Source organism: Harpia harpyja, chromosome 14 (genome assembly GCF_026419915.1).
Source record: "Harpia harpyja isolate bHarHar1 chromosome 14, bHarHar1 primary haplotype, whole genome shotgun sequence".
Classification (NCBI taxonomy): Eukaryota; Metazoa; Chordata; class Aves; order Accipitriformes; family Accipitridae; genus Harpia; species Harpia harpyja.
In genome coordinates, this window is record NC_068953.1 from 16,257,995 (window position 1) to 16,283,575 (window position 25,581).

Here is a 25,581-nt window from a genome sequence, read left to right on the forward strand (position 1 = left end):
CAGGATGGCAATACCAGGCTGAAGTGGTGGGAACCAAGGTTCAAAGGGGATTTAAAGGCCTTTGAGAGCCCGAGGGCTTTCTGGCCAGCTGAATGACAGAGGTGTCAAGAGGTGTCAGCTTCTGTCTGAGGAGATGCTGGTCTTACAGTTTCTGTCAGTGCCTTGAAAGTGCGGAAGCATCCATGGGGTGAATGGAGGTGGCTCCTGAAAGGAAAGATGTTGCCTGAAAGCACGGCTCTTTAGGGAAGAGAACCCTGAAACCATTAAATGGCATTCAGACCATGAACATCCTTTCTCCGAAGAGTTCAGATCTGGATTTAATCCCTTTTCGATGAGGTTAGGCTTGGGATTAGACTCTGCTGGCGAAGGTTTTAATTTCAGAGCATGGTGGTACCTTCCAGCAACCCTGATGTGCACAAAATGACAGTATGTATTTAAAGACACCAAGTATCTTTCCCTCTAAACAGGCCACCTATAGAGAAACCTAAGTGTTTGAATCCACAGTTTGCCTGAATTGATGAAAAAGCAGTGACATTTACCAAGAGCTCTATGTTAGAGAGATATATTGATTGAATAGCTCCTATCCAGCTGTAATAAGCAAGGTTTTAAAGACAATCCATGGGTTGTAATTAAGTAGCCTCAAAACTGTGCATGACCTTAAACTTCCCGGTGCTGTGCCACTGTGTGTGACAGGGCTGTGAGTAATGTGATGAAAAGATGTTAAATAGACTTCGTTCTGAACAAAGCTGTGACCAAAACAAGCAAACTGCCACCCTCAGACATTCCTTACGCAGAAGCAGGGAGTTAATTACGTTGTTTTAAATGCTGCCTCTACTCAGCTTTCAAGATCTCTTGTGAATAAACGCCTCGTTTATTAAGAAGGAAGACGTTTGCAAGGATAGCAATCGGTTTGCATTTTCTGCTCCTGGCAAGCACGTGTGCCAGGCTCCTACCCTCTCCCTTCCGCCACCAGGCCTGGGAGCTCTGTTCTCCCTCCCCAGCCCGGCAACCCGGAGGGATGGAGGCGGTCTCTTCCCGTGGAGCAGGCACAGACGCCGGGGCAGCCTGGCCGCATCCCGAGCCCCACAGCACAGCAAGGCCCGACCGCCCTCTCAGTGGTGTCCCTGAGGGGCTGCCCTGGCGCCAGAGCGGCGCACCGCCTGGCGCGTGCCTCTGCCCCGCCTGCGGCGCGCCCCCTGGCGGGCGGGCGGCTCCGCACGAGGTAAAACTCCGCCTCCGCCATGCCGCTCCCACCCACACCCCCTCAGGCGGCCTTTAAAATGAGGAAGTTCCTCCCCTTGTTCCACCTGGTGATTGGCCGCGGCTCCCGCGCGGGCGGGTGGCGATTGGCTGCGACTCCGGGGTGGGCGGGGCGGCGGGCTAGGGGTGCCGCGGCGGGCGGGGACCAGCTCGTCCCGGCCGTGGCGGCGGCGGGTGCGCGTCGGGGGGCCGGTGCCGCGCCCGCCCGCCCGGGGCCGCGCCATGAAGAGCCTCAAGTCCCGCCTGAAGAAGCACGAAGCGGTCATCGGGGGCAGCGCGGTGGGTGCCGGCAGGGCTGGGCCGGGGGCAGAGGGGAGGGAGAGCCCCCCCCCCCCCCAGGGATCGGAGCCTGCGCTGGCGGGCTGAGGGCCCGGGAGCTCCTGTGAGGGGAGATGGGGCTGGGGGCTGCTGGGCTCTGGTGCTTTGGGAGCTGAGCCCCGTGGGGTTACCTGGGGACGGAGCGGTGGGGCTGAGCTCCGCGGGCGGGCGGTGGGCATGCAGCTCCGCGGGGAGGTGCGCTGGGGCGGCGAGCTCCGGGGAGGAGGGTGCGCTCTGCTTGGGGGTGAGGCTGGGGAGCTGAGGGGGGGGAGTTCTGGGGACTGGGGGAGGGGGCAGGAGGGCTGTGGATGTGTGGGGTGCCTGGGGTCTGGGGTGAGAGGAGCAGAAGGGGCCGGACAGCGGGGCATTGCGTGGGGGCAGAGCAGAGGGAGTCCCGGCTCCGTGGGGAGCCGAGGCTTTGCTGGGGGCAGAGAGCGTGGAAGAGTTGGGGTGACTTGGGGGGAAGAGAGTCTCTGGGATCTGTGGGGAGTGAGCTCTCTGGGGGAGACATGGAGGGGCAGCACCCTGGCACTTGGGGGAGTTGGGCTTCAGTGAGCTGGAGATCTGCTGGAGGAGTGGAGGTTCCTTGGGGTTTGAGTGCAAGGGCTTGAAGGGCAGGCAGTGAGCCCCCGGGGTGGTCTGTGTGTGGGGAGGAGGCACAGCGGAGAGAGGATCTCTGAGTGCTGGCGTGGGGAAAAGCGGGATGAGAATATGCACTATATCTGGCACCCACCCAGCCTCTTGTTCAGGCTGCCCTAGATGACCTGCAGCTCGGAAAACAAGCATGCAAATGCATGTTACCTCTGCCTTCAGTTTTGCTTTCTGGCCTCAGCAGAAATTAACACTTTTTTTTTTTTTTAATTCTCTGTAAGAGCCTTGGGAGCCAGTGCTGAGCTTTGACTGGCAACCTGCCCTGGGGCTTGCCGAGATCTGCGTGCATGGCATTGTTAGTAGCTTGTTCAACATTAGTAATTTCTGTGGCAACATCGGAGCACTTATCCTAGTGCACAGAAGGAGGATTTGCTTAGAAAGTGGACAAAAAGCTTTCAAAGTGGCTAGTGACTTTACACAGTTGTGATTTCTGATCATCTAGTCTGGGAATACTGGGCCTGGGGTTGTTACAACCTCTGGAAATGAGGTGCCTTTGTGATGGTGCAATTGTCTTGTTCTCTGTGGCTTCCAAAATTGAGGCTGGTGTTAACTGGCTTTAAGTGGCTTTATTGGTTTTCATTTTTACTTCATTCATCTCTGCAGATGACTTTTGATGAGAGGGGTCTTTGTAACTGAACAAAGCTATATTTGGAAATTGCGTCGTGTGGTAAATCATCTTTAATTGTGACCATTCAGTAAATGCTTCCCTGGGAGTCTACTGTGGCAGTTGTACTCCTAAGCTTATTGCTGTCTTCCTGTGCTGATTTGCTAAACTTGCTGCTGGCTACATGGAATAGTGGAAAAGGGCAGGTTAATATGATACACTGACTTTTATCAGTTGTCTTTTAAGGTATTAGCCATCTCTAAAGTACTCCTGCACATTTGTCTTGGATCTGAAGCTATTACTTGAAAATAATAGCTCATTTGAAAGATATGTCGATATTCAGGCTTGTAAACTGCTGACCAAACTCATCTGATGAAATGACAGTTCCGTGTGGAAGTGCATCACTGTGCTGAACATTCCACTGTGCAAAGGAGCGATTCAGAATTCTGTTATGATAATTTGTAATGTGTGGGCTGGCACTGGTTTATGTTATTCATTAGTTGTCCTATACTTCAGAACTGTTTGTTATTTCAAAATAAGCCTACAATAATTAAATGTCAACAAACACTTACAGCATTCATGTTTGCTTTTGAATAGACGTGGAGATTTTTCACTTCCATAGGTGAAGGCTCAATAAACCTTCCTTTCAAAGTAGGTTTGAGCAGTCTTAATACTTTTAAGAGCTGAAGTTATTCTAAAAGATATGAAGGGAAATTACTTTCAGTGAGATCTTTTAAAAACTGGCGTTTGTACCCATGGTGGACTTATTTTCTCTGTTTATTACATATTTTGGTTACATGATCACTCCACCGGCTAATCAAACACCAACTTATAACCTTCTATATGGGGAAAAAAAATTCAGCTGCATGGGTGGGTGTTAATAGTGAAGCTGAAGGGGGGGGTGGTTGGGTAAAGCTGTGTCTCTGTTTCTAACTGCTAGGGAAGGAGGGGAAGTGGGTGGGAATCCTGCCAGTGTGAGCTTTATAGATCCTGCTTGAAACAAGTGTAAAAAGAGTTGCCTGTTTGAGAAACTTCAGCCCTCTCTCCTGTTCCCACCCAGTGCTATTTCCTGGGGGGTGGAGAGAAACTTAATCCCTTCATCATGCTTCTGAAAATTTTCCTCCAGGTCAAGGTAATAGTTGCATGCCCTCTGTCTTCTGATGGTGATCTTTTGGAAATGGCTTTATTACCAGTCTTGTGATGGAGGGAAGCCATGAAAAGCAGCAGAATGAAAAAATGATAGTTGTTACCAGTCCCACAATTATCCAGAATGTTTTGTCTGAAAATGGATTTATCTAGTTTTGCCAACTCCAGCTGGCTGATGGTGCTTGGAAAATAATCTAAGCAGCCTGTTCAGTAACTTAAGTGCTCTGAATAGCGAGACACATGCTTATCACTTGCAGCAGTGTAGGCTGGAAACTTTAGCACCAGTTTCTGTGGAGCACAAAGCCTTGAGGGCATGCTCCTCACTTTCAGTCAGAAATGATGCCTCATTCACCAACATTTAGAAGATAGATTTTAATTAATATAGTCAGTCCTATTGGGGTGACCACAGCAGCATGCACTGATAGTATTTCTGAGATTCCAAAATACATGCTGATATAATAAGTGTATGTTTGTGTTTAGGAAATGTGTTCTTCCAGTAAAGTTGGAAATTCTTTCTGTAGCTGTATGTACAAGAAGCAAATATAAAGTGCTCACTGGTTGGTCTTTCTTGAGAAGATGTTTGGGGAAAGATTGGTTTATTGTTCTACAGTTATTTTTGTTTCAGACCTTTGCTAATTGACTTTCACTGGTAAGATTCTAACTCTTGGCCTGGGAGGGGAAAGGTTGCCTACTTATTTCTTTAACATTTGGGAAATAGCTGTGGAGGTGTTCTGTTAAATTTGAGGTGCATTATCTTGTTAATGTGGGGGTTTTCACTTTTCTGTCCTTTATAATGAAGTCTGGAATTTAGGAAAGGGGGCTTCTGGACTGCTTGCCAGAGGATGGCTACTTACTGTGAAACATGGGATTCTTGGTAGTGCTTTGAGCACAGCTGAAGCTGTATCACTGAGCAGTGGCAGGTCTGCATTTCTTTGGAGTTGTTTGCATCCTAAGATAGGACATTAAAGGCAGAGATGGTCTGAGGTATGCATGCACTTCAGAAATCAGCAGCACTGCCTGGAGCACCTGCAAGTAATGAGAATGAGCAGATGTAAAACCATGTGAAAACTGTCAATCCTTTACCCTCTGGGAAAAATGATGTTGGATTTTTTTTAATCAAGAGAAACTGAACATCATATATAATTAGCGGAAACCATTGTGCAACAAACAAAGGTAAACACCTGAGTACTTGCCCTGGTATGATGATCTGTGATTATTAAATTAATACCTGTACAAGTGCTGTAGTTAGTGACAGCTGAACTTGTTTAAGGTTGTGTTCACACTTTTTTTCATGTGGAGACTGTCCAGTTCAGTTAAATGGATGACTTTTTCTCTATGTAAATAGTGGAACTTTGTGGGTTGACTCAGTACACAATTAAACAACTACTACTGCCCTGTCAGCAGCAGAGAGGGGAGGTACTACCTCTTGTTCTGATCTGATCACTTTTATTAAGGGAATGGAAGAATACTGTTTGTTGTCTGAATTTGCTAATTAATCAACAACACTATCTTTGTATGTACAGCAGAATAACTTTGTTAAAAATTATTTGTCGCACCAGTGTGCTGTAGAATGCACATTAATAACTGAAGAAATGAAGTAAAAAATAGATGTTTGGTAACCTAATTTTAACCAAAGATTCATGATCACTTTTGTGTTGAACTTCTTAAAAGAAAAAAACTTGTGCTGCTGGTGGCACACATCTGTTTGTAAACGAACAAGATTTTCATGGCATTTTGTCATGACTCTGCTCTGTACAAAGACAAAACAGTGTTTGTCAGTCAGGCTGATCACGGTGCTATGACCTATCAGCAGAATTTTTCCAGCATTGCTGCTGTTGGCCGGAGCAAAGTTACCATTCCCTCTGCCCTATCTCCCTTGTATCTGTCGTGGGCAACCTAAGGTGACTTTACAATGCCATCTTCAGGCAGCATGGCCAAGAATCAACAACACTATAATATTCAAATGTCAAATCCTAGACTGACTGTAGTTATTCTTTAGAGTATGTTTGGGTTCCAGGAAGCTTTATTAAGGCTTGTGCTAATGTGTATGTTCCTTGGAAAAAAACCCCTTGTGATTCATTTGCATTTAGTTAATTAGAGTTGGATGCTTGTTTGTGTGATGTTTGTGGTTGATGTTGAAGAAACACAAGGTTAGTCAAGACAGGCAATTTGTGGTTCAGCAAAAGCTTTGTGGTGCAGCCTGTTTACAGGTGCATTGTAATTTTCAGGCTCCTTAAAAAGGAGTATTTTTGAATGCTTTATCATTTTGGAATGTAGCAATTAAATATTTAAAAAAATGGAGGTACAATGAGTGCCTGTGTGCAAGTTAAATATCCTTAGTTGATTTGCAGACATAATTATGCAGATAAGGCTGTTTGGTTATCTGTTTTAAGTTCATCTGACCTTTTGCTCAGATACAACTTACGTAGTGCTTTGTCAGTATTTCAATATTAATATTTATTAGCAAGCAAATGCTTATAACAGCTGAGAGACTGATGTTGTCTCCATATTTTCGTTACTTAATGACTGAACAGGATCGATTCGGGACTGTAACATGGTATTCCTTTCTTCATGCATATGTGCTTCAGGCTGCTTCCCTGGATGATGAATGTAATAGTCATGTCGTGTTTCATCACCCCCTAATATTTTCTGATGCTTTATTATTAATAAATGGAAGTACACAAATCAATTGGTCCTTGCCTGAGAGCTTGTGATTTCAAACTAATGGTTTGCCTTGAGGAAGGTGGTGTGATATGCAGCTTTTAATGGCAAAGGCAGCTGGACTCTGACCTTGCTGCTGCTTTCTCCCCATTTAAAGGGGAAATACTTTCTCCTGGGCACTCTGTAATTGTTGGGCACTTGCAGGGGCTAAGCTGGGCTGCAGCAGGACCTAGGCTTCTAGGGCTCCCCATTATTTTTGTGGTGAAAGCCGTGATGCTCTCATTGCTGTAAAAGGGTGTAATGTTCTTTGACTTGTGTAAGTCTGGCCCCAGTTACCATAAAATATACTTAACAGGCTGTTTTAAAATGCAGCTGCAAAAACACTGGTTTGTTTTTGGAGTGCGTAAGTAGTTTTGATCACTTTTATTAGTGTCCAAGTTGATCTGTATCTTAGGGCTGAGAAGTTGAAGATGTTTTATCAATACAGTGTACTTGAGTTGTATGTTGGCAAAGAGACATGAGGAAGTTGTGTTTAAAAACAAACTTGAAAATATTTTTCATTTTTTTAAATCTTAGCAGACTTTGCATCCTTCAGGAGTTGTATGCAGAGTTCTTTGACACTTCCACTGTAGCTTGTGTGCTGTTGTAGTTGATGCTAGTGGTTTTTCACCCTACCCCAGCCATGCTGAAAAGGGAAACTGGCTATGCTGTTAGGTACATACATGTTGCTCCTTGTAGATAGAAATGTACTATTTGACACAGATTTAGAGCCCTTATGATGGTTTTGAGAGGACTATTTGACATGTCACAGATGGCTAGAACTAGATTTGAATACTTTCTTGATACTTAGTAATTTGATCTTGATGGGATGTACTAACTTGTAGTAGGAAGGAAAATGCTGTAAGAATAGGGTAAAATCAGAAATGTTTATGGTGGGGTTTTAGATGGTTACTGTTTGTTTTGCTTTAACCTGTTTATTAGGAGACTTTTACCTATATTAATTACAGGATGCAGTTACATTTAAACAAGACATGCAACAGCATAACTGTTAATACGAATTCTTGATACAAGCATTTTGAGCAATGCAAAACCAGAACAGTCCTAGGAAGGCTGTTATTTTTGAACACTGTTTAGACTAAGCCTTGCCCACTCTGTAGCATTTGATAATTTTCCATGGATGGAGAAATTGTGGTAAATGAGGTGATAACATAAGGTGCTGGGTGAAACAAGAACCCTGTGTTCAAGCTGTGTCTGTTTTTTCCCTTATGTAGACTAAACAGTACATCTTACTCTGGCAGTTTTAAACTCCAAAACATTTGTATGTGAATACAGACATATCCTGATAAGCAAGATATGCTTATAAAATATAAAATGCCATTCCCCCCTCCCCCCCCATTTGAGCTAACCCTTGCTCAAACCTGGTATCTGCAGTATTTTTCTAGGCAACTGCAGATAAGCCAAAGTCTGTGAGATAGATGGGTATTGGCTGATGTGCATCTGTACTGTAGTGGGAAGTTAAGCCTGGTGAATATCTTTAAAAAATAGTTTCAGTAGTCTAACTTATCCTTTCATTTTGCCAGTTTGTGCAGTTTTTAAATAAATTACTTCAAAAGCAATTGTCATTTTGTGCAATATAAAATCACAGGGTGTGTCTGTTCAGACGTTAGTTTTTGATCACAAATGTACTCTGACCTCTGTAGAATGAGCAGGAAAATTAAATGTGCGGGCTGATAGATGTGCTGAGCCTGCCCTTCTCATCTGTGCTCGGCTTATGTGACAAATGTACCTTTTTCAAGTAACTCCCCTTTGTCAGTGAGTGCCTGTCTTTCTCTGCAGGACACCTAAATGGGAAAAATTAATATCTTGTGACAAAGATAGGCCTAAAATTAATAATTCTTGGTCCTTCTTTGACAAGAATTTTTCTATCTAATGGCCTTCACAGACTTGAGAAACTGCAGCTTTAGTAGTTTTATAACTGTTTCCATAAAAGTATGATGTTACTGGTTTTGCCTACATAATTTTTAGGACCATTCATATATTTGTGAGCACTTGCTGTAAGGGGTGATGGCAGTGTTTTACCAGAGCTCTTTACTCTCAGTGTGTTTTATGTGCTTATGTCACCTGCTAATGGCATTAGAGGAGGATGTGTCCCGTTTGGTTTTTTTTCGTTAATAGGATTATCTGCCTAGCCCAGCAGTAATGAGGAGCTGTGTTCAGTTTCACAGGTTTATGTCAGCTTTCAGGCTGAAAGGTTTAAGAACTGCTTTGAATTACAGCTGGTGTTTCTGAAGTGAGTTAGGTGACTGCTAAAGATTGTCTATGCTCTGTATAAATAAGCTGTTTATGTAGTCTGTGTTCTGCAGCTATGTAGGCAAAAGTGTTTGGAGACTCTGGATGAGCAATTCTGAGTTTAGGTGGAAGTTTCCTGAGCAATACTATTTCAGCAACAAGTTAACTCGTCACAATTTTTTTCATTGCAATATTAAGGCCAATATTTCTTGTGTCCCTGGCCCTGTATTGTCTTTTTAAAAACAGTCAGTGCATTCTCAAATGGGAATTGTACATTGTTGACTGTGCTCAGACTGATGACCAGAAATCTCTTCTTGCTGGCATGAAAAGTCTTGTGAGTTCCCTTCTGGCTGCTAGGACTTCACTCTGGAGAATATTTGGGTTGAGAAAAATCTCAGCAGAAGAGCTGCTGGGATTGAAGGGTATTATGGATTGCTTTCCAAAGGCCTTCAGGGTTGGGATATTAATTTGTCTGTCCTGTTTGGGTCCCCATAACCCCAGTATTATTCTGTCCTCTTGTGTCTTGGGATCTCTGATAAAGCACTTTGTTCCAGGTTCCTCAGTAGGGACACTTGGGTGGCAGGGTGTGCAGTAATACTGTGCACAGCTTCATGGACTCTACCCGCTTTTCTTTTGGTTGAGAGGGAGATGATGTCCAGTAGCTTCAAGCTCAGACTCCCTAAGTATGGTGCTATGTTTATTTATTGATAAATATATATCCTATAACTATATTAAACTTTAAACATTAACTTTGCTAATTGCTTCTCTGGTTGTCAGCAGTGTACAAATACATATTTATTTCTTTCAGCCTATCAGAACTACCCTTGCTGATAGCACCCCATGGCTTTTGTTGCCAGCAGCGGTGTGCCTTTTCCACTGCTCGCGGTAACACTAGAACATCCTGTCTTCCTTTGCTAAGAAAAATGAGAGTAATTAGTCTTGGTACCAAATATGTCCTGACTGTAAATATCTCCAGTGGCAGTCATTAATGCTCTTGCAGCTCTCATCTTTAAATACTTAATTGTAATGGCAGGTGAGGAACAGGCTTGTTTTTGAAGGTTGTAGTTCTAGACTCTACTATAAACTTTGACTCTGAACTGTGCTGTTTACTGTTCTCAGTTAGTGGCTTGACTTCTGATCTGCTAAATACCTGGTAAGATAAGGGTTTTCAGGTTCAGAGAGAATAGAAGTAGGTAATTGTTCATGCAACATGTAGTTAAGTTGTACAGTCCCTTACCAAAGGGTGTTGAGGATGCTAAAAGCTTACCTGGGCTTGAGGAAAAACTGGCTAAGTTAATAGAGCAATTCATTCTGAATTATTAAGCATGTGGGTAGAATCCCTCTAGCCCAGTAAGTTTAAATCATTGAATGAAAGCTAGGAGAGCTTTTAAAAAAGTATTCTGTGCTTGTTCAGTTTATGTTCTTTTTCTGAGCGTGCTGGTGTGTATGTGTATCTCTGCGCCACTCCTGAAGGTGTTATAATAGCAGATGGATGTGCAGAGTGTGTGCAGATGCCTAATGTATCTGTTCAATATAAAGCCCTTAAACTGAGAGCACACCAGATACAAGCTGATAGGAACAAGTACTGTATTTGATCCTAGTCAGATGGTGGAGATGGGATACTCCTGTATTTTTTGAGACCTGGAGCTGGGAAGGATTTCTGGCAGGCTGAGCTTAGGTAAAACAGGTGCTCTGTGTTACCAGAAAATGGGCAATATTGGCCTTAGCTAGGTAGGCACCTGTGATATCCTTGGTAATTTAGCATGTCCAGGGATCTGCACTGCTGGTGCAGTTCTGGTTCTCTGATGGTCTTTGTTCTGAGAAACCAAATCTGAATTAGATTCCAAACTTCAGTTACACTGAAAGAATGCAACACAAGCATGCTTCATTAGTTTCCACCCTTAGAGCTCTCTGAGATTCAGCTTCCCTGGAGAAGAATTTAATCGGTGTGAGTCTGTAGCCGGGCTGTGTTTACCAAAGCTGCTCAGTGCTGATGGAGCCATGAAAGCTGTGTTTCCCGAGAACTGCTGTCTGTGCTTAGTCTGAGCTGGGCAGTTCTGGGGAATGTGGTTTAGTAATCCTAAATCTTGTGGTCAAGACTGTCTTGGGAGGATCTTCAGTATAAAGGGGCTGCAGGATGAGTGCAGCTCATGAGTCATGAGGAATGTCTGCAGGCAGATAAAAAAGGAGACAAGTGAAACCTTTGAGATAAATAAAAAACTATGGAAGGCATCGTCTTACTACCTACATGGTTTCTCACCAAACTGATTTCAGTTAAGTGGTTTTATTTTTGCTGTTGCTGTCACTTGTGGAGTGTATTTTTTTTTTTTTTTTCCCCAAATGCCATTTTTAGCTTGAGGAGACAGACTTGGTTCTGGTCAGAAGATAGTCAGAAGATAACTTGAGATGACATAGTCATTCTGGTAATCACTGTACTCTTTTGGAGTGGCTTTGTCATGTGGACACTAATTGCAGAGAAGTCTTGGAAGGTTCTTCCAAGAAACATGTTAGTGCTGCAAGGCGAAGGGCTGGGTGCTCACAGCAAGTGGTGTGGAATAGTTCAGAAGTTGCTGGGAAAGGGTGAATTTGTGCAAATATGAATAAGTGATTTTAAAAATCTGTTTATTGAGAAGGTCCATTTATTAGGTTATTTGTGATCTCGTGTGTGTGTCCTTCGGGGGTGTATGTGTATGTGGTTTTTCTGGCTATGCACTGTGTTTCTTGTCTGCAGACAAAACAGTGCATTGCTTGTCGTGTTGACCTAGTCCTCTAAATATGGCACTTGGGAGGTTTCCATTTAAATTTAAAACTTGTGAAAGGAGACTCTACATCTTCCTACTGTTAATCATTATGCTGTCTATTTAATGTTTTCACAGCCTTTGTGACTCCTCGTTTAACATCTTGGGAGACAGACTGGCAGCAGCAGTAAGCTGAAACCAGGTTCTATTCAGAATGGGTTTCATCACTGTAAAAGGAGATTTTTTTTTAAAGCAGAGGCATGTGTGTTTTCTAATTTAAAATCGGTTACATTTCTGTCAAAATAGGATCATGCATTCCATCTGCTCTGCAGTCGTAACTGTCTGAAGTCTGATCATGAGTCTGGTTTCAGCTTTGTGATGTGGTGGAATGGGAAAAAATTACTCCTGAGAGTATTTCAGTCCTTCTGTTTTATTAGTGGTGATAAGTATGACCTTCATTAATGTCAGTGGACAGTTAATTTGACTAATGTGTTTGTTATTTTAAAGTGAGTGTTTGCATGTCTGCAGAACATAACACAGTAGTAAAGTTTCATGCATGCTTGTCTTGTTAGTTAACATTAAATCTAACATGCCTTAGTCAAGGCATGAGCATCTGGGGAATGTATTAATAGCTATTGCTTTCTATCGCTTGGCTATCAAGTACTGGATTATCAGAAAATAGATCTGGGTTGATGAGACTGTCTACGTATTGTTTACAAGATATTTCAGATCTGGGCAGTATTTACTTGTGAGTCTGAGTCACTCTGGCAGTCTGTTGCAACACAGAAACAAAAGCTCTGGGAGGGTTTTCTTGGGGATTGCTGGGGAGGGACAGGCTGAGCAGGCGGCTGGTTCCACAAAGGGCTTCGCCAGCTGGGCAGCCTCTGACTGGGGGTAGCCCATATTTTTTTAAGAGTTATGAAGTCTGAAGATGATCCTGAAGATGGGGAGAATAACTCGGGGATCCAAGCTAAGTGAAGGATGGAGCAAGATGAATTCAGGGTCGTGGAGAGAATATGTTTCTCGAAGCAGCCTGTTTGAACTCTGGCTTGTTGCTTTGTGAGCTGCAGTGGTTTGTAACTTGATGCAAGATAAACTGATTGCTTCTGGCAGCAAGAAGCTGCAAGTTCTATGATGACTTGTTGGTTTTCTTGTGCAGCTAAAAACACAGTAGGTATCTTAAATTACTGCCATTGATATGAAATCTACAACTGCAAAAATGCAAAAGCTTGAATTTTGTAAATGTTTTGTAACAGTTTCTTTTTAGTTAATGTGTGTTATATCTGTCTTTTAACAACTCTTCCTGTGAGGAATTTTCCTTAAATGTGAAATCCTGAAGTGACAATATAGTACATCATAGGAAATGGATACAATTTACTTAAGTGTTATAACCACAGGGTTAAAAAAAATTTTTTTTTTAAATAATGCACTTATTAATCAGAAGATTTATGAAATGGGAACAAGGAATGGCTGATGAAGGGTTTTCTATAGATTTGAGTGAGTTTGTGCTAGTAGGTATATGCAGCAAGTATGAAACTTGGCAATCTAAACCCAGTGGCAAACATGCAAGATGTGATCTCTTTCCTCTAAGGATGTGAAATGTGTCATAAGCAAAAGAACTTAGCATCAAGCTCTGTTCCCTCTATGTATGTACAGTTTCTAAGGTATTTGAAAATAAAATGTAAAAGTTGCATAATAAGGTTGCTTATCAGAGGAAACTTTGCCAAGCAGTGGAGGAATATTGTCTTTCCCCCCAGCAATGGGTGCAGCTTTTGCTGTGAACAGTAATGTCACCAATGCAATGACTTCATTATGCCAACCAGGCTGGCTTGGCTTTTAAGCTAATGGATGTTTTAATTGACTGACAAATCAGTACTGCACTTTAGCTGGGCAGCACTAGTAGTTGTAATTTCATTAGTTGTCTATTTTTTATTACTTTGTGTCCCTTTTAGCAATAGCCTATTCAGTACAATACTTGCTAAGACTTTATGATTACTGTAATCTTGTTTATCGTGAGAATGGGGAATAAAGATAATCATGATTACAACTCCATTATACAAATCATTCTACAGATGCAGGGTGGTGGCAGTGCATTTTTGGTTTTGTTCTTTATCTCCTCTTCTACCTTGCAAACCCTGGCTCTGGTGCAAGGCAAGACCTTGCTGGCTGCAGCTCTGGCCACTTTGAGAACTGGCTAATTGGCATTGGCTCTTTCCATTGGGGATCTTCCAGACTTTATTACATTAAATCTTGAAAAAATTTGGTCTTTACTAGTAAGATAGTCTTAAGGAGAAGGTAGTTCTGTCTTGATAGAATGTAACTTTTTTTTAACATGAGAATTGTACATAGCTTTTGGTTTTTACCTATTATTGTTGTTCTTGCTTTCACATGAAGACTGCTAAGACTTTTGCATAATGGGTTTGGTGCTTTAAGGAGGTGGAGGAGTGTATTGTGATGAACCCAACATGAAGGATATGGGATTGACAGGTTGCTTTCTCACTTAAAAAAGCAAAAATGTTCTCAGCTACTTGTTCTCAGCTACTTTTTGGCTGCTCTATTTTGGAAATTACTAGTTTTAATGTGCTTTATTCAGTGAGGTGTGGAGCTTCTGATCCCTAGTGATAAGTAACTTCATGTACCTACAGGCTGTGTATGTCTCACTGTTATCAGTAAATTCTTTTGCCATGTAGATTTTTAATATAATACTCCTTTATAAGCCGCTGCCTTCTGTTAAAAGCTTCTTGAATATGAAATCATCAGTGTCTAACTTGGCCGTGAGGTTTCTGTCACAGAAGAGAATTTCCTGAAAAGTGTAAAGCAATTCAGAAAGGATGGTTTGGCAACGAAGAGAACAAGCTCTGTGTTTTGGGGTGGGATGCTTGGCCTGTGGCCTGAAATTCTAAATTTGAAGTAAACAAGGAAAAAGTGGGGGGTGACGAATGTCTGAGATGGAATGCTTGGTGGTCTATTTATAACTGACTTGTACTTTCTTTGCACTCTACATTGCTTTGGTAGTTGCAGGCAATTTTAAAGCTATAAACTTTTAATTTCTTTCTACAGCTCGATAGATGTTAATCTCTTGAATATCACACTTAGCTAAATTTTGACCCTTTGAACAGTTGGGAAAAACTGTGTCCTGTGCATATTTTTAGCACATCCATTTGATGTTAAAATCTGAAAACTGCTTGGGACATAATGGAGCTGGTTCAGATCTATTTTTAAGAATGGCCAAATTCAGTGAGTTGAATAAGGAATTATGTTTCTGTACTGATGTCATGTGTGTACCTATGTTGATTTGCAGCATTTCAGCATTTGGTTTTGTACTGTGCAGGGTTGGGCTATGGTGCAGTGTCATACTAAATCCACTGCCGTCCCCGACTCTGTGCTAGTGCCTTTCCTTCCTTGTTACCTGGCTGCAGGTGGATCAGGCCAGTGAGCTGGTTCCATGGCAGTTCTCTCTGTGGATATTTTCTTAGGGATCAGCTTGTTGGGCATCTGCAGGATGAGCATGCTCCCCTGCCTGAGGCTCACAAAGCGGAGGGAGAGTGGCTGGGGAGGGGAGGGATGCTTTCCTTGGCAGCAGCCTGTGGTTATGTGGGGTGGGAAGCAGCATCAAACTCTGCACCCCTGTGAGTGGATGAAAGAATGCTTTGAGGAAAAGCAACTTGTATGTGTTGATAAGGGGAATATAGGGTCTCTGCTTTTTTTTTGCTTTTCTGATGTTCTTTCATCAATTTTAGTTATGCATTGGACATGAAAAACAGTGTAACTTTCAGTAAAGCTGGGAAGCTCAACTGTTCTTGATAAATGTGAACTTGGTTTAGGGAGGGCTGAATTTAGTACGTATTTCATGTGTTGCTGAATTAATGGAAACAAGTCTGCTGTTGATTACATACATTTCATAATTGTGCTGTTTAAGTATCTCGCAAAGCTCACCTGTTGAGTTCTCTATGGTACCTTTACTTATATAAAGGTTGATGGAGGGGGAAAATAGTAGTGGCTGTGTTTTGTCTGCCTGCTTCCTTATGAAATAATTATTTTAACGAATACTGGAAAGCTTATACTGAAGATGATTACTTAGATTGGAAATTGTTAGCAGTACTATTTTGGGATCTGTTACTTGCAATTCCTCACTTATATGTTCCTTTGTGTTGCATCTTTTTTTATTAATTTGTAAATTTTGAGGCTTGTACAGATATTTAATATATAGAAATGAAACACTTGATTGTTTTATTTAGACTATTACAATTCAGATGATTGACAATAAAGATGAACAAGAAACCCTCCAGTTTTCATATAGTTGATGGAGTTAATTGCCTTGCTGATGTGAAAGAGCAGTTGATGTGCTTTTCCTAAAGGGCATGAGACTAAGGAGAGACAGCTTTTCAATTATATAGTTGCTGCAGAGAAAAGGAGAAGGGGAGTTCTTAATGTGCATGGTGGAGAGATTAAAACGTGATAACTAGGCTTTAGGAAAAATGTTCTCTGATACGATTAATGAAGGACTGAACTGCAGGTCTCCTTGGACACTCTTACCTCTTCCTTTAGTTGAGCTTTTGAGACTTTGACAATTACCAGGACAACAATGCAGAGCTATAGCTGATTTTGTGTGGGGTTCCCTGTCTCTTTGACTTCCAAGTCCCTTCTAGACACACTGAGAGGTTTTTGAGATATAACAGGTTGCTCTTCTATAAAGTGTGTATGTGTATGAGTACACATGCTAGCCTATCCTTTGTTGTGTGAAATCCTTAGTTAAACTGCTACATAGGGCTGTGTTATTCTTGTTAATCAACCACTCGGGGGGAGAGATAGGTTTGTTTGGTTTTTTGGGGGGGGTAGGATGGAAGTATCCATGATGAGAGAGGAGAAAGTAAAGATACAGTGAAAAGATAGCTGTCTGGGCAGCCTCACATGGCAGGTAGACATCTCCTCCTAGCCCCTCTAAAGACAGTCTAATATGAGAAACTGTCTGAAAACTTCATTTGAGAATGAGGATGGGATCTACTGTGTGTGGCTTTAGTTTTAGTTCTATTAGAACAAAGCGGAATGAGGAAAACCAAAGAGGTTTGATCCTAAAGGTCTCCTTTAGGACCAAAGTGACTTAACCAGACTGTCTTGGAGCACTGTACATTCAATGCTAACAGCCTGATTGAAATCCTACAGTGATGTTATACATAAATAACTCTAAACATCTTAACAGGTACAGCTCTGGAAACCATTATATTTTTTGTTGTATCCCCCCAATTGCATATGATTCAGCCTTTTATTGAAGTTCCTTTAGTGGATCGATAGTGTACTATAAGGTCACTTGCTTTTCTAATTCTGTCTTACAGCTGAACACAGACTGGAACAAATATGATGACAGGTTAATGAAAGCAGCTGAAAGGGGCGATGTGGAAAAGGTTTCATCAATCCTTGCCAAAAAAGGAGTCAGTCCTACTAAACTGGATGTGGAAGGGAGATCTGCGTAAGTAGCTTCCAGTACTCCAATAATGGTGTTGGAAAGCTACTGAAAGTTACTCAATTCCTAAATCTTGTTGCTGCTGTAAAAACTCTTTTTTTTAATATACAAATCTACGTAATACATCATGTTAGATTCAAGTTTCATCTAAACTAGAGTACCAGATGGCTAGAATGTGAAATTCTCAAACAATCTTCACTTCAAAGTGCAGATCAGTATTTAAATACTTGCTCCTGCCAGATTTGAATATTAAAGAGAAATAGAAAGCGTATTAGTTTCTCACCTGGTTCACTGATTGAAGGTAAATAACTTTCTTGAAGTAATCATTGTCTTGTTCCTTAAAGTAATATCTGCAAAACTCTTAACTGGATTTGGATGCTGTCCAAAGCTGCATTTGTATTGTATAATACTTTCAGTATACAGCTATTTGCTTTGACTTTCCTGGTTAATGCTACCATTTTTGTGTATAAAACAGTTGTGCTCAAGCAAGGTATTTTCTATTTTTAGATTCCATGTTGTAGCATCAAAGGGAAACCTGGATTGCTTGAACACCATCCTTATTCATGGAGTTGATATCACAGCCACTGATGCTGCAGGTAGGCTTCCTCAAATGTCCAAGTGCAACTTGCAAAAGTTCTCAGCTTGGTTTTTATTTTGGAGTAGAATTAAGCTGAACTACAAGATAGATCTTCCTCCTTTCTGTAGTTTCCTGTAGTTGGCAAAAAAATTGATTATCTGTGTGACTTGTTGCTGAACTTGTGAGGAAACTGGTCATGCCCTGTCATGTAAGTTCATGAATGCAGAAGAACTTAAGAACTTTGGTTTTGTGCTGCTATAACAGTATATATAGTCTGCTCTGGACTCACTGGTGAGATTAGCATTTCTGGTTGAGAATAACAGTGTAAGAACAGTTTTAAATGAATTTGTGTTCATTTAAATACTAAATGTATTTCACTGAGACTTGTAAAGTACTGTATGCAATGAGGATTCAAATTAAATGATATAGTAGGTGTTTGTGCACCCATACTGAGCCCTCAAAAATTCAGAGCGTGTCTGCGCTACCTTCTTGATTTGCAGGTGTGATATTAGAGTTTGTGTGAAGGTCTTGTTGAAGAGGTAGTTAAAAATGGCTGTTAATTTTGCCTCAGACTGTTTACCTCATAATTTAACATGGTTAATGAATATTCTCTTGTGTTCAATTTCATTACAGAAATACCTAGCCTCCTCCTTTCATGTGACAGATTATTTTTTTAAATGCTTATGTGGAGTCATTTGCAGTATTTTGAGATTAATTTCAGTAGTGAACTTGAACCCTTGGTTGCAGCTTCTCTAAAATAAGAAGAGACTGTAACAAATAGTGAAGTATAAACAAGAGAGATGACTTAGTTATAGCACTGATGGAATTGGTGGGGGGGACAGGGACTGTTGTATCTAAAATCATGCGAATATTGATCTGAACTGTCTCTTGTCCTGAAATCAGTCTAGCAGTCTAATGACACATATGTATCTTGAAGTTTCATACATCTAGTGATGAGCAGTAATGAAGTGTATAGAATTGTGGAGGAGGACGATGACAGTTTTTTCTTCAGATGAAATAAACTATGCCAATGCTTTAGTGAAGTACAAATTAAGTTCTTATGAATTAGTGTTTTATGATTAGTAATAGACTTTCTGAGGAACAACATAGGCGTGTTGAAGTTGCGTGTGGTATTTCTAATGCATGTTCAAAATAGATCCTGAATTGATGATATTTCTTTTTAGGTAGAAACGCATTGCACCTAGCTGCAAAATATGGACATGCTTTGTGTTTGCAGAAGCTGTTGCAGGTACTGAAAAATACAACTTGTTTGTTGTCACTTTTTTTATTCTTGAGAGGAAGAAAGGTACTCTTAAATATACTGATTCAAAATTGGGACATGCCACTTCTCTCCTTTCTTAAACAATTACATTCTTTTTAAAAAAAATAAGATAGTCATGGGGAAAAGACCTTTTCATATTAAATAAGAGATTGTGGCTGGAAGAGTGCCAAAATAAATAAAATAAACACTTTGTCTCTTCATGTAGGCAATAAAATCAGGTTGTAGTTTTCTACCTCTTAAAGACAATGGAGCTGTGTGTCTTTTAAAGACTAGTGCTCCTTTTCTGAATACATTTGCATTTACAAACAGTAATACTGAAAGGTCTGCTCAAGAGTAGTGTTTCCTTCAAAAGATGGGTGTTTATATCCATAATCTTTCATTAATGAAACAATATTGGGGGTCGTCTTAGGTTTGTGTGATATTTATTTTTTCTTTATTCCTGGTCAGCTTATGCTCATTTGAATTTTTTTTTAACTTTTAATGGGTTCTTTTAATCTTCTGTTTATTTGATGCATGTCTCCATGCAGACATAAATGGCACATTTTCTGTGGAGTGCCAGAACTAGTAGTGATACTGGTAGTGAAGGAGTGAGACAAGTAGTGGAGAATCTTAGCCATAGTGAACAAACATTTGAAAGTGTTTGTGAAAAGTCTGTGAATTGCACATTTTCTTTGCACGGTGTTAATTTATGTCTACAACTTTTGATCAGTGTGTTTAGAGCACTAAAGTGCATGTACCCATAGCTCACTCTTTCATGTATGTCACTATATTTAGAAACTACAAACTTACTTTTTTTTTCCTTAAATCAATTTTTTTTGTTTTAATTGAACCCTCAAAACATTTCACGTTTTGTAAGTGCAGTCTGAATCCTGATTGATAACCAGGGTTACTTATTTTAACAGTACAATTGTCCAACAGAGAATGTGGATCTTCAAGGAAGAACTGCTCTTCATGATGCAGGTAAAAGGTTTTGCTTTTCTGATAACTGTAATATGAAATCTAGATTTAATGGATTGATTTTCAGATGGGCCAAATTCTTCTCCTTTTAATTTTGGTGACTGTAGTAGGAGAATAAGTTTTATGTTGTCATGACATTTGTCATCAGTAACAAATTTGTTAACAGTCTTAGCAGAGGTTGTAGGTCTGAAAGTCTCTTCTGATGTGCATGAATTGTCTAGTAAAATCTTCAGCAAATATCACGAGCAGTGTTTTAGAGCAATGGTGTTAGTAGGTTAAGATACCTTTACTCTCGGTTGTCTGCATCCTCATTATGCTATGCAGTGTCTTGAACAGTAGCGTTTGATTTTTCATGTACTCTTGAGGTGGTCATGTGAGAACTAAGTCACAGAGCCTTGTCTTGCTTTAACTTAGTTGCATGAATTTTTGTGAAACAAATACACTCAAGGAGGTGTTTGGGGTTTCACAAAGGTTGTTTTCAGCAGTATAACTTGCTCTTTTTCTCTTGAAAGCTATGTCAGACTGTTCCTCTAGCATACAACTACTGTGTGATCATGGGGCCTTGGTGAATTCAAAAGATGGAGTAAGTTGTTGCTTATAGCATTCTCCTGCACAAACCCTATTGGAGTTCTTGTGGTTTCTCTGCTTTCTCTCCTTTTCCTTATTTCTTTCCCCTTTCTTCTCTTCAGGATGGGAGGACACCACTAGTGCTGGCCACTCAGATGTGTCGTCCGATGGTTTGTCAACTTCTGATAGACAGAGGAGCAGATGTTAATGCTAGGGACAAACAAAACAGGTAACACTTGCAGAGGATTGTCAGAATGCCTGCTGACATTTAAAGGGTAGAAAGCTGTCCCTTGACTTTCAGGCTACAGAATAAATATACTAAATTCAGTGGAAAAAGACGTGGGATTTAGTTCAGAAGCAGATGTGCCAATTCAGTAACGCAGATAGGTGTGGCCTTTTTTTACTGCTTGTTCTTGCATCTAAAATACATATAGGCTTGTTACTGCCAGCAGAGAAACTGCAGTTGGTTCTTTAAGGGTTTGTACGTCCAAAGCTGGATCTTGCACCCATTGGGATCAATATGCAAAATGGGTCATGACAAAAGTGGTACACTGCCAAGAAGTACTTAGGTCCTGTTGGAGTTCTGAAGGGACCTAAAGGCCTTGAGAAGTTTGCTTCTATATTCATGGCAGGGGATCAGGGGAGGGGTTTTCTCTTTGTAGCTGCTACTTCTGCCAGTTATTTCTTGGAGGATGGCTACCTGGTGGCCAATGGATGTGAGGCTGCTATGGGACAAAGCATGGGTACTTGCATTGCATGTTCTGAAGCTGGCAAGTGTTTGGAAGGTATTGCCAGGGCTCCCAAGCACTTGCCTCCCCAAACTTTGTCTAAACTTCTTGTCATGTATTTGTTGTGTCTGTTGAGATTTGTATCTAGAGAGGAAGCTGAAGTCATAGGAGTTTTCAAAACATTGGGTGGTTCTCTCAGAGGCAGTGGGTTTATGCTGGGTTTCATGAAAATACTGCTATTACAGTGTTTTTGTTTGCTTTTTAACAAATATTTAAACGTTGACTAAATGACTTTTTAAAGCTTAGTTTGCTCTCTTGATAGAGGAAAGATTCCTTGACTCAAGTTTCCATGATTAGACTTAAGTGTACAAAGGGTTATTTCTGTAAGTGATTGCTCCATTAAAGCGTGACATCCCTGAGTCTCTGAATGCAGTCTTTCTCCCCATCCTCAGGACTGCCTTAATGTTAGGCTGTGAATATGGCTGCAAGGATGCAGTAGAAGTTTTGCTCAAAAATGGTGCGGATGTTAGTTTGACTGATGGCCTTGGTCATGACTGTGCTTACTATGCCAGAATTGGTGACAATATTGACATTTTGGCTTTAATAAAAGCTGCCGTTGAGGATTCCAGCAAAGGTATGGAGAACACAGCTATAACAGCTTGCTGTTATTCTTACATTTGAATTGTGTATCTTCCCACTGCTATGTCTTCAGGAACTGTTTTTTGGAGGGCAGCTGTAGTCCTTTAAACAAAAAGGTGATAAACTGCCTGTTTGGGAGGGGAAAGAAGGCTTTTGGGTTTTGTTCGGTTTTAGTAAAGCTTTTAAAGTAAATGCAGGCTCTCATGACTCAAGGTATTAACACTGCTGAACCTGGTGTTGCAGTATTGATCATAGGAGTTATTTAGCCTTATTTATAGAAAAACTTTGTACTTGTGAATGTTTCCATATTTGATTAACTGGAGGGATGGTGAATCTATTTCTTGAAATGTCCTCCCAAGATTGAAAATAGCTAGAATTAGCTGAATGTGGTGCATGAGTTTGAAGTGCATTTTTTAAATTCCTATTTTTGTGGTGCTTTTTTAGCAAGAGATACCATGAAGAAAGGGCAACCTGAACAAAAGGTAGGCTGCTTATACTAAGTATCTCCTAAGGCAGTATATCGCTGGTATTGTTGAGACAGGGATTAAGACTGTGCTATGATGCAAAACTAGTTCAGTATTTTTTGAATTCTTAACTTCATATGTAGCTGAGAAGATTCCCTTTAGTCAGATGGTGTGGCTATTTCTATTTGAAAAATATTCGATGATGTGCATATTCAGGATTAGAGTTTTGACAAGCATCCCATTTGCTGTCTGGATGAGATGAGTGACCTCTTGCTGAGAAGCAATCTGTCAAAATGGGAGTGTTGGTAGTATTGCCCCCCAGTGGAAGCTGAAATGGAGGCTGAGAGCAGCCCACTGTTCCCAGAAATGGATGTCTGCAGAACACAACAGGAATATAAATTAATACTTTACTGTTGCAGTAACAGATTACTAATATGTTACAGAAGTGGAATCGGCTGCATGCGCAGGAGGAGGTGAATGTCAAGCTGTATCAGAAGGAATATAATGCTCAGGTAAGCAAGAAGGATTTCCATGACTTGAATATTCCCACATGCATAATAAACCAGACATACTAAAGACAAGATGTGCTTGTAAAGTAAGCATTAGCATTGCCATTAAGAAAGGTCATATATATTGCTGTTTACAGTCATGCAATTAAGTTTTAAGTAATGTGGCAATTAAGCAGATAAGCTGTAAACTACTTCAGGAAAAAAGCACTTGTTTGTGTAACAAATAGTTGCAAGTCTCTTCATGTTTTAACCCTGCCCATCTCTTAACCTTCTGTCTACTACTTTTGCCTGCAGTAAAATCATAGGGTCACAAACCAGGAAGATTTATTTTTTTAACATTCTCAAGAGAGATGTTTAAGTGTCTTGCTAAAAACAGCTTGTATCATAACTGTTCTAATAACTTGTATTAATTTTCTCATCTTGTTACTTTGTCATTACAGTTTTCAAAAAGGTAAACGATGTTTTAAGCTATGGGGAACAAACCACTGAAAAATTAAGGCCTTCGTTCTGAAATGCTCTGTAATAAAAGGATAAAGATCTCTAAATGCAACTTCTGGTTTGAGCTAAAGTAGTTACCACGGTTAAGGCAGCGATTACCAGGCAAGAGTTAAACATGCTTTATTGTTTGCATGTGAGCACTGGACTGATTGATGGTGCAAAGACCTATAATTTTCATGTCTTGGATTTATTAGATGTTACTAGAGTGATTCTTGTGGCTGCTGGAACAGTTAGCTCATTTAAAGGTTGCTATGCTTCATGCTGGTGAGGCTTTTTCATTACACCTTTGGCTGCAGTGGTTGAGTTGCAGGAACTGTTTTAGCATTAGTTATTTTTACTTGTTAACAGACAGCAGATAAGCAGCCTCTTGAGTGCTGTCAGCATTGAATGTAATCTTACTCTGTTCATACTTTCAAAACCTGTATGTACACTTACAAGAGAATGAACTATCTAGAGCTGAAAAGGTTGAAGACTGTGGATCTTGTGCTTATATAAACCTTCAGAATGAAACAAACCTGGAGTAAGGCCACAAAATCATTAGGGGACTTGTTAGGCAAGGCTTGTTGTCTTTGACTGTTAAAATTGTTGGTTCGGATTCTTTAGTTTTCCCAGTGTGTGTGTGTGTAGTGTGGTGGTGTGTGGTTTTTAACTTTATTTTTTACTTACTTTAAGGAATTGGAGCTAGAAAATCAAGATTTGAAAGATCGAATGAGAGAAGTGCAAGAGGAGCAAAGGATGCTGCTGAATAGAATCAGCGGGCTACAGCTACAATTGAATGAGGTAAACCTAGTATTGGAATAACCTGACTTGAAAGCTGTAATAACTACCTGACACTGACAGGCTGGTTGAAGTAGAAAGGAAAGCATGTGTAATTAAGATGCGGTCTTCACTGCTTTCCTGTGAATTATTCCTGTATGTGTCACTGTCATATTCTTCTGCTGCAAAAGCCTTTGGTCTTGTAATTATACTCAAAATGCAAGGAGACCTGTTACAATGTCATGCAGTGATACTCATAAATTTGAGCAATAACATTTATGGCTATACTTCGCAATGTAATGTGAACCACAAGGTGTTCTGGCACGTTGTAATTTGGAGAGTAAACTTCATCTGCACAATTAAATGTAGGTGTTGTGTGTCACTACTTTATCATAACCACTGCTTATTTTCCAGCTGTTACTGTAAGTGGAAACACAGAGAAAAATCTTCAGTTGGCAAAAACAGAAACAAAGGTTTTCAATAAGGAGTTTCTCACCCAAATTTAAAACTCTGTTTTTAAAGTTCCTTCTTAGAGGTCTAAATATGACTGGTATGTTTGAGGAAGAAAATAAAAACAGGATTTTTTTTTTTTCTGCTTTGTGGGAGCTCACATTTGTTCTTTCACTGTATTTTTGTAGAGGTACATTTAAAAAGTGTGCAGCTTTCCCCTAAATGTAGCACATGGATAGAAAGAATATTTCTTCTTGGAATCATGGGCTTGTCTGAACTTCTGTCTTAAGCGTTGCTTTTATAAAACAAACAAAACCCACAGACTCACTCAGTCATACTTACTTCCCACACTGAGAAACTGTACTGTTCTGCCTGAGAGGTGTATGATCTAGATAATTGAAAAGATATTCCAGTTTCCTAGTATGCATGTCAAGAGACATTGCTCTGTCCAACATCCTTAACTTTTGTTCATCTATTTATTTTGCCAGAGGTTAGAAGGTAAATGAAAGGGGAACAGTCAGAAGCATGTAGCATTAGAAACTGGGGTAGACTTGTCCACTGATGAACTGTGTATAAGCCCCTTAACCATTATTGAAAAAATGATTTGTGGGGGAATTTTTTGTTATTTTTGCAGGAGCAAATGTTTGCAGATGATCTTGAAAATGAGGTACGATATATCACCTTAAAGTGTAACAGAACTATCAAATAGGGGAAGTGACTATCACATTTAAGTAATGGTATTTATAACTATAGTTAAAAGCTAGCTAGCAGTAGATATTTCATTTAGCATTTATATGTACTCTGTTTATACAGCTGCATAGCTTTTCTGTTACTACAAATAGTATATGTAATGCCTATGGCACCTTTAAAGTAGACTTTATTATAAGTATCTCTTTAGTAACTTTCAGTAATGCAAGACTAATGTGAATAAATTAAACAATAACAAATTATGTTGGTGCATATTCCCTTGACTCATTCTTCAAGACTCTTCTTGTAGAGGAGCAGTGTTGTGGAAGAACTTCAGAA

General features: G+C 40.5%; 1 protein-coding gene across 1 annotated transcript in view; it reads left to right on the forward strand.

Annotated features, from left to right (window-relative positions):
• The first annotated feature begins 1,389 nt into the window (after window positions 1–1,389).
• Window positions 1,390–25,581, forward strand: part of UACA (uveal autoantigen with coiled-coil domains and ankyrin repeats) — a 34,234-nt gene continuing 10,042 nt past the window's right edge. Inside the window, exons 1-12 of the mRNA XM_052808078.1 lie at window positions 1,390–1,539; window positions 17,001–17,134; window positions 17,636–17,724; window positions 18,890–18,954; window positions 19,890–19,947; window positions 20,457–20,527; window positions 20,634–20,740; window positions 21,692–21,873; window positions 22,323–22,360; window positions 22,786–22,854; window positions 24,022–24,129; window positions 25,190–25,222. Of these exons, the coding sequence (XP_052664038.1) occupies window positions 1,483–1,539; window positions 17,001–17,134; window positions 17,636–17,724; window positions 18,890–18,954; window positions 19,890–19,947; window positions 20,457–20,527; window positions 20,634–20,740; window positions 21,692–21,873; window positions 22,323–22,360; window positions 22,786–22,854; window positions 24,022–24,129; window positions 25,190–25,222 (1,011 nt within the window). The 5' untranslated portion in view covers window positions 1,390–1,482. The remainder of the gene's footprint in view (window positions 1,540–17,000; window positions 17,135–17,635; window positions 17,725–18,889; window positions 18,955–19,889; window positions 19,948–20,456; window positions 20,528–20,633; window positions 20,741–21,691; window positions 21,874–22,322; window positions 22,361–22,785; window positions 22,855–24,021; window positions 24,130–25,189; window positions 25,223–25,581) is intronic.